Raw genomic sequence first — 9130 nt, 5'->3', positions numbered from 1 at the left:
AACATTTCAGCATTTTACTTAAGAACAGACAGAAAGTCCAGCCTAAAGGATTCAGGAAACATGACAAAACAAAGAAAGGACCGAACCATCTGCACATTAAAACAAGTCTAACATGTCAAGCAGACTTTGATAAGAAGAGCTACGACAGGGAATCAGACCGAAGAGCAGAAGTTTGATCAAATAAATTAAATTATGACCAAAATAGATTCTCTTTTTAGATTTTGGAGAAAGCAGAACAGATTTACATCACATGAAGGTTTCTGTGCTTCATGGACTCCCACGTTTTCCTCGTTCCTTCTCGTGGTTGAAGTTGAATGTGGGATTGTGCAGATAAGGATCATCTCTGTTTACTTGAGCGTCCACTGTGAGGTCTTCATTTGTCCCCAGAGCTTTCCGGGGAACCACAGTGACGAAGACACGTTAACGAAAGGACAGCCATGAACGTGCGTCCACACTTCAGTCTCTGGCAGGAGTTAGCCGCCTCACTTCCTCTTCCTGCCCCGGCCTCTCCTGCCTCTGCCGGAGGAGGGTCCCGCCCCGGCCGAGCCCGGAGCACCGTCCGTCGGGCTGGCCGCGATGTTGATCTGCCCCTCCTGGATTTCGCTGCGAGCCTCCGGAGACAGGTGTTCAATCTGCTGCTGCGTTTCCAGGTAAAACATCACGTCCCTCAGCTGCTCCTGAAGCTCTCCGATGGCCACATCCTTACGATCGCCTGCAGCGAAACCCCAGAGGACAGACAGACACATGAGTCGCTCACCAGCTCTGAACACAACGCTGACGCCTCATCACCTCTGAGTTAATGTGTGGACCTGTTACCAAACAGCTTCTTATCCACATCCAGCAGTTACACAGAAACACAATCCATCGTTCATTCGGCGTCATCTTTGTGTCAGCTGATACAGATGTTCCCTCTGTTTTAGCTTAGCTTTGGTCTCCACCAGCTCCGTCTGTCTCTTAGCAGGTGGAGTACAGTGGCTTTTCGATGAAAACAGCTGCCTGCTGCAGCCAAAAACATCATCGTGAGGGTGAAGCAGAGCATAAAGTTACAGCTGGACGGGCTGAAACGATATAGTCGATTTATGGATGGACGGATGGACGGATGTGTGGCTCCACTGACCTTTAAATCCTACATAAAGTGCTTGACATACTTCACACTGTGTGATATGCTATAGATGGTATACAAGCCTCACTGCTGACCACACAGCTGTGTGAACTTCCTGTCTGCACAAGAGACTCAAATAAACGCATGAACTTTAGAACAGCTGTGCAGAGAGCGAAGAAACCTACACAAGCTAACGAAGGAAGCATTGCCTTGACCAGAAATAATTAAGAAATGTGGGATAAATAAAAAGCATCAGTCAGATGAGCTGGTGGATGGTGGAAGTGGCTTAAACTTTCACATCTCACAGGGAAACGCTTCACAACAGATAAACAGAAGCTGGGGAAGCAAACGATGGAAACCTCAGGACTGCCAGATCCCGACTTTTCCTCTAGCGCCATCATCAGGACAAAGTTTCAATTTGTCCTGTAATTTGGTTTAAGTTCCTAAAAAATGAGCAACATCGGCCTCAGCTGTGCTTTATGTTCACTGCTAACGTTAGCATGCTAACATAAACACACTAAGTGGGGAACATTACACCTGCTAAACCTCAGCATGCTAACACCGGCATTGTGAGCATGTTAGCATGCTGATGTTAGCATTTAGCTCACCGCTGCTATCATGGCTGTAGATCGTATCTTCTGCTTTATCAATAATGTTTTAACTCTCAAATACTGATATCTGTGTCCACCTCAAAACCACGATGTGTCTAATCACAAAGAAACTGCAGAGAAAAACCCACTCGGCTAACATCTGATGTGACGGTGAAGCTAAACACAAGAAAAATGAGCTGAATTCTTCCAAAACCCAGAAATCTGCTCAACTGTACAACATAAATGTGTGAATGATGTCTGGAAAAAAAAAAAAAAAAAAAAAATCACTGTGGATGTGTTTTCAAGCTCGAGTCATGAAAGCCAGCGAGTGTAAACATGACATCACAGGACTGAGGTCACCTCAAACACACATCAGCCAGGACGGCAGGAAGTGGAAAGTTGTGGTAATTAAAGAGCTTAAATCAACTCCGACAGGAAACGCACATCCCACTGGAATCCCACTCATCAGCGTGTGTGTGCGTGTGCGTGTGCGTGTGCGCGCGTGTGTGCGTGCGCACGCGTGTGTGTGGGGTCCACATAAACACAGAGCACCTGCAGTGGGAACGTCTGTTTAAATCATTGTGTAATACAGGTATGTTTAAACCGCTGACCCTGAATCAGTGTTTAAAGGTCGAACCTGAGGTAAACGCCGCTCGCATGATCCAAACACTGAGAAGAGGACGGCCTGTTAGCGGCCTGCTGGGTGGACTGGGTGGACTGAACCCACCCCCTGTGCAAACACGCTGCTTTTCCTTTTCCTGGGCACTTCCTGTCTACCTGCACGGCGCGTCGCGCTCCGCCGCAGGCTCAGCTCTGTCCAGACTATTTGCTTATGATTTGCAAACGCTGCCGTTTGAATGAGGAAGTGCTCTCGGACCGCCGGGCCCAGAACAAAAATAACCCGGCGAGCTTCAAGCACACGTGACCTTTTCTCAGTTGGTGTGCTGCCATGATCCAGGCGTGTGCCAGCCAAACATTGTGTCCCTAACGAGGTCCTGTTGCTCTGGATTCTTCAGTCTGACATGAACTAACTGTTTACTTACAGCAGAGCAGAGGTGTGTGGATGGAGCAGCGGCCACAGCAAACACGGCAAAGTACTCTGCAGAGTACTGCTGAGTACTACACAGTACTACAGAGGACGCTTAAATACTGTGAGATTTTTTACTATGAACTAAAGAGTACATGAGGTGGGTGAATATTTCAGTGAGCAAACACTGGACGCTATTCTGGCACAAGTATCCCACAATGCCTTGCAGCCTCCAGTAATTCAAGCATCATTAATACAACACGATGGCACAAAACACTCAGGTTTCGGCCAATCGCGCCGCCTCCTCACTCACCGCTCTCTTTGCCTTTGCGCTCCTCCTCGGCCAGCTGGGTCTGCAGGACGGCCTGATTGGCTCTCAGACAGCGGTTCATCTCCTGCTCCTCCTTCAGCTCTTGGCTCAGCTTCACCACTCGGTTGCTCAGCTGAGTGCACCTGAACACAGAGGAGGCGCTTAAAGGAAAACCTTTATTTCTCTGATTTCTGTGTTGTGACCTGTCGTGACAGGAAAAGCAAAGGTGGAACCAATCACGTTAACGATGAGAGCCAGCCCAGGAACTGACACACCTCATTAACGTTATTAATTACACCTGAGCTGTTCCTGTTTTCACATGTCAAACTGTCGGCTGGGGAAGACGAAAAGGTCAACAGCTGCACTCGTGACCAGAGCCGGTCGATAAAAACTGACTCCATTTTAAACTTTTAACCCACGTTAGGACCAAAAGCTTCACTGTCCTGATTAAAAAGCACAAGTGGTTCATAAATCACGCAGCGCTCTGAAACAGGGTCGAAACTCGCCATTGAGACCCGGTTCTTCCAGGTGATTCAACTGTTAAGGTTTCCGGGGTGAAACACCTGTGGAGTCTGGAGAGAAGGGTGTGTGTTTGGATATCGTACAGAGCTATAATCTGACTTTAAGTGTGTTATTACAGTAAAATAACCCTTTCAATGGCAGTTTAAGCTTTGATTGTGGCTTTTAATATTAAAATAATGGAAAAGCTTCAGCTGAAGCGGCACCTCGATTCAAACACTGAAAGAGCTCATGAATTAACCACAGTGACAACAAACCAAACCAACACGATGCTGCGTCAGTCTTCACATACTTCTTCTCTAAGCTCTGCTTCTCTTTGCCGATCTCTCCGAACCGCCGCTCCAGGTTGTCACAGCGCTCCAGGGTCTCCTTGAATTTCGCCTTCATGTTGTTTATCTGGAAGAGCGAGACAACACGTTTGTGGACAGAGCGATGGGAAAAACAGACGCACGGTCGGCGAGCCTGAACGTCTCAGTACCTCCTCGGCCGTCTCCTTCTCCAGGTGGACGATCTTGTTCTCCCAGTAAATCCTCTGCGACTCCAGCTGGCTCGTCAGCAGGTACGAGTACTGCAGACACGGAGGACTCGACGTTATGATGCTTCTCAGCTGGTTCAGTAAACGTAAAACAAAGCGGCGCTCACCTCGAGCTGAAGGGCGTCGATCTTTTCAGCGTGGCAGGTGTCTCCCTCACACTCATACTGCACCATCTTCCCGTCGGTCTTGCTGGCCACCAGCCGATGGACGTAGTTATCTACAACCACAGAGGCAGAATTTAAAAGCTGGTCCGGCAGCTTTCGTCATTTATTTCAGCACAACTGTCAAACATTCGCTGGTTCCAGCTGCTCGACTTTAAACTTCATGTGACTGTAAACTGAACGTCTTTGGGTTTGGACTGTTGGTCAGACTGGACGAGCTATCTGAAGACATCTGAGACATTAAGACGGTAATGTGATAACTGCTGGCTGCAGCTCTACATTGGATCCAGTTCAGCTTGAAAACAGGATTTCTGGCTGAGAGAAATGATTTACCAGTACTGTAAGTCTTGCTCTAGATGTTGCATTAATCAGTGTTTTTTACAGCGTTATTTTAAACATCTTCATGTGATGGAACAGTGACGATTCGACTGATAATCATCACCAAACCTCTGCAGGTTTCTGTCCTTCTACAGCTCAGAGTTTTGGTTTTATGGCACATTTGCTGTTTCGTGAGGCTCGTTTCCAGCAGCCGCTCAGATAAACCTGGACACTCCCTGCCAGCATCAGCAGAGCCAGTTTTCAGATGGACAACAAAACAGAGGAAGGGAAACTGAAACATCCACATTTCCATCACAACTGAGCAACTCTAAACTCATCTAAACGGCTACTGAATGGACCGTGTGGTGGGACTGGTCTGGGACTGGTCCGGGACTGGTCTGCTGGATGTGCTGGATGTGCTGATCGGCATCTGTTTGGTAAAAAACTTGATGGGGTTCTGCCCTCTAGTGGCCAAAAGTGATTCAAGCAGCTTTAAGAGCCAGAGGATTTATTATCACCATGTGCCACACACGCACGCACGCACGCACGCACGCACGCACGCACGCACGCACGCACGCACGCACGCACGCACGCACGCACGCACGCACACACACACACCGTACCTCCTGCGTAGTCCCACACGCGGTGGTTGGTGAGCTGCATGGCGTACGTGTGCTGTGTTTCCTCAAAGTGCTTGTAGGCGTGTCGGCTAACGTAGCGACCGCAGCCGATGTGGCCGCAGATCAAACAGATCCACAGGTTCTACGGAGAAGAGAGCGGCGAGGAAAGGTTCAGAACTAAAGCTGGAGAGAGTTCAAAGAGGATCCAGAAGAAGATCCAGACCAGTGTGAGTTACCTCCTGCACCCCACACTCAAAGCACTTGTTCTCCTCCACCGGTTCAGGGGTTTGACAGTACCTGCAGACGGGACACCTGCAAACAGAACACACATTCATCTCCTGTCACGTGTGTGTGTGTGTGTGTGTGTGTGTGTGTGTGTGTGTGTGTGTGCGTGTGTGTGTGTGTGTGTGTGTGTGTGTGTGCAGCAGAATTCATGCAAAGAGGAGGACGAACACAAACGTCGCATGACAGGAAGGCGGCACAAAGAGCATGTGATCAGGGAGAAGCTTCCTTTATTTACACGGCTGTTAATCAGCTGATGTAAAGGTCAACACACCAGTAAGCCAATAGAAATCCAGGAGAGCAAATATGTGGGGTTGTGTGTGTGTTTGTGTGTGTGCGTCTACTCACGAGGCGTCTTCCCACCGCTGCAGACACTGGCTGTGGAAGCTGTGGTTGCAGAGAGTCGTGAGGATGCCGTTAACCGACTCGTCCATCCTCTCCAGGCACACGGTGCACTTCGGCAGCTCGGTCAGCTCCATCACCGGCAGGCTGGCTCCCTGAGGAGGAGGAGGAGGAGGAGGAGGAGGAGGAGGAGGAGGAGGAGGAGGAGATCAGAGAACGTAAACACAAGTCTGCAGGTTTTCAACCCTGTTGATCTGATTTCCTTCCTTTGTTCTGGCTGGAAACGATCAATGAGATGTGCTGCATCAGGTTACAGCGAGACGAGCAGGCGGCAACAGACGATGACTTTCATCGTCCGCTGACTGCTTTTTAGTCAACTGACTTCCTGCTGACTCAAGAAGCTGCAGACAAACGATGAAGTCAGGAACTGTACCAGCCTGAGTTAATAGTTCAGTTTATTTGGGAATCCTGTGAAGAGAGAACGCGACTGTTTACCTCCTCAGACTTTATGACCTCCGCCCGCTCCACGTAGATCAGCTGACACACTGCGTCCTCTATGGAGTTGAACTGGCGGCCATTGCACGCTGTGTAGAAACTGTCTGCGTCTGCCTGAAGAAACACAGAAGAAGAGCAACTCAGAGAGCAACTCAAATACACACAGATGCTATGAGGCATCAGAGGCACAAACGTCCACATTGATTTCAAAGACTCCAAAGAATAAAAGCTGCAAACTGTTTGCTGGTCTCATGTCTGAGAAAACCATGAATATGAAGGTACCAAACAACCAAAGGGGAAGTCCTGACCTTCCCCAGAACTTGAACTCAGCACAGTCACAGAAAACTCAGAGCTGAATAAATACCAAAATCTGATGAAAACACAGAGTAACCTCCTAAAAAACCCTCTAATCACGATCAGAGATCTCACCTGTGTACAGAACTTAATGAGAACCATGTACTGGTTCGGCGTCGAGTCCCGTATGATCTTCATGTGCTCCATGACGTCATTAAACGGTGCCAGTAGCTTCATGAGGTCATGGCTAGTCATGGTTGCGGGGACGGTGAGGATGCACACCATCGCGCTGCGTCTTACGTCTTCAGTCAGCGACGTCATTTTACTGCGGCGAGACAAAAACGGCTCAGACGCTGTAATAAAAGAGCAGATGAGCTCTGAGGAAACACGTCAGCAGTGACTCACTTGGTCTTGTAGAGGTGCATGATGCCGTGGATGATCTCCACTGAGGGGTTCCCGCTGAAGAAGGAGATCTGGTCTGGCAGCTGCTTGGAGGGGGAGTCAGGAGCAGCGCCCGTGGCCTCGTCGCCGTCCTGTGAAGCCTCGGTTTCCTGCCGACCGTCCGCTTCAGCCTTGTCAGGTTCACTGCTCTGCTCTGCTGAACCGCCTCCTCCTTTATCTACAGGGGAAACGCAGCTGCTTCAAAGCCCAAAACTGACGATGGGCCACTGACATCTACGTACTTTTAGTCTAAAATACATTGTAGTTTTTAGCAAACATACTGAAGAAAAAGGAGGAAATTTGGCCACTACTTTCAGCCACAGATATTGTTGTTTTTGGTCTTTTCATGTTCCACACTTTAAGAGCAGCACACAGGCCTGTCCATTGTGAGCAACATCACCACAGACTCTGATCTAATGATGAACTCTTCTTGAAACCATGAAGGACGACACAATCATTGATCCTCATGTTCTTACCTGGGCTGGGCTCGAAGGTTTCTATCACCATGTCCCCCATGGCTCTGCTTCCGATGTGCTGGTGGAGGACAGCAGCTCTCTCCAGATCCGTCTTCCCACTCAGGGTGTGTTTGGCTAAACCCAGAGCTTTCTCCTGCAGCTCCTCATCTGACATGCCCTCAACTGGAGAGGACAGAAGGAGGCCAGAGAGCCGGTGAGCTCGGACTCGGACTCAACCACTGACTCAACACATAAATCACATTTGCTGTAATTCAGTAAAAAATGTCTGCAGCTGTCCACTCATACAAACAACGAACTAGCAAACGGAAGACAGAAGGATCACTTGTCACTGCTAGTTAGCTTCCCGGCTAACTAACAAAAGCAGTGACTTTAACGCTGAGAAACTTCACTCACCAGCTGAATACTGGAAACCTCGAGGAGAAGGAGACTGGTCGGCTAATTCCAGACGGATAACGACCAAAGATACACTCATGTGTTATAAAAGAGACGGCTTTTCCTTACAAAAAAAATAAACAAAAACAAAACAACCCGGTGCACTGCTAGCTAAACCAGCTACACGCCTAGCTATCCTGAAGACTAGCTAATACGCTAACTGCTAAATATAACTAGCCGTTAAGACAGTCAGAGTAAATGTCTTTTAGCTCAGCTACACCCGCGTGTTAGTCATACTGTGTTTGTCTTCGCGGACCATAAACACAAAAATAACATTTGTGTTTTGATAACTAATTCACTGTAACTGTGCGACACTTAAGCTAGCAGCCCTGTCTCTGTATTCACAGCTGTTTCTAGCATGCCGCTCTTCTTCGTGCTCAAAATGAATCAGCGATAATTAACCTCAGCTGTATTGCTGCCACCCACAGGACGAACAGCGCACTGCACCCGGTGGAGATCCAACAGAGAGTTGAAGGCCTTAAAAAATAAGTATTTGAATCTTATGAACAACTGAGTACCCAACTGTGAAATTTGAACATATAATACTGAAATACTTAATGTATGTTATTTTTATTGCCTGAAATTTCCAGCGGTGATTTACTGCTTCTAATCAAACCACTATATCTTCACTGGAGACAATACTGCAGTATTATTTGAAGGACACTGGTTATGGGTAGAGTGTGTATGTACACTACTGCATTAATATTTTGATTTTAATTGTTCTTGTACAGTTTCTATTTTTATTTCTACACTTATTTTTAATTTGTATTCAAATTATTTATCTTTTTTATTTGGCTTTACTTCCTTTTGTCTGATCTTGAAATTCAATCTCGAAAGAATTGTTTAGTTGAAAATATTAAAAGCAAGCTTGATTTCAAGGATGTTTTTTTCACAAATTCAACAAGAAAATTCAAATATCAAATATCCAATGAAAGTTGGAAGAAGCTCCAGGAGAATTCAAAGAGTAGAAAATACAAATTGATAGATGGGTTTAGACAAATACAACATTAAGAGCTGAGTAATGATTAAATTTAAACAGAATCAGAGCAAATCCTTATAATGTAAGAGCTGGAAACAGTTGAAAAGATGAATAAAAGATCAACACAGTTTATTTTCTGTCCATAAACTGATCGCTGCAGCTCCGCAGCTCCTCGATGAAAAAACAGGTCGAGACATTTCACAACCA

The 9130-nt window shown here is 47.2% G+C and overlaps 1 protein-coding gene across 1 annotated transcript; it reads right to left on the bottom strand.

The window, feature by feature from the left end:
- On the bottom strand, window positions 1–8307 carry brap (BRCA1 associated protein). Its single transcript, XM_070988847.1, has 13 exons — window positions 7906–8307; window positions 7513–7674; window positions 7001–7214; window positions 6731–6920; window positions 6302–6415; window positions 5813–5961; window positions 5419–5494; window positions 5186–5324; window positions 4191–4300; window positions 4027–4116; window positions 3841–3944; window positions 3033–3172; window positions 1–712 (listed from the first exon to the last, which is right to left on the bottom strand). The coding sequence occupies exons 1-13, from the start codon at window positions 7982–7984 to the stop codon at window positions 483–485; spliced, it is 1797 nt and encodes a 598-aa protein (XP_070844948.1). The 5' UTR covers window positions 7985–8307; the 3' UTR covers window positions 1–482.
- Between the last annotated feature and the right edge of the window lie 823 nt (window positions 8308–9130).

This window comes from Chaetodon trifascialis, chromosome 20, assembly GCF_039877785.1.
Source record: "Chaetodon trifascialis isolate fChaTrf1 chromosome 20, fChaTrf1.hap1, whole genome shotgun sequence".
NCBI classification, from domain to species: Eukaryota; Metazoa; Chordata; class Actinopteri; order Chaetodontiformes; family Chaetodontidae; genus Chaetodon; species Chaetodon trifascialis.
This window is presented reverse-complemented; position numbering and strand designations above follow the sequence as displayed.

Excerpts from the sequence above, each read along its gene's own strand:
- brap (XM_070988847.1), bottom strand. The coding sequence starts at position 7,984 with ATGAGTGTATCTTTGGTCGTTATCCGTCTGGAATTAGCCGACCAGTCT. Across the intron at positions 5,495-5,812 it reads CAGCGGTGGGAAGACGCCTC|GTGTCCCGTCTGCAGGTACT; the intron begins GTGAGTAGACGC and ends TTCTGTTTGCAG. Across the intron at positions 4,301-5,185 it reads CGTGTGGGACTACGCAGGAG|ATAACTACGTCCATCGGCTG; the intron begins GTACGGTGTGTG and ends CTGTGGTTGTAG.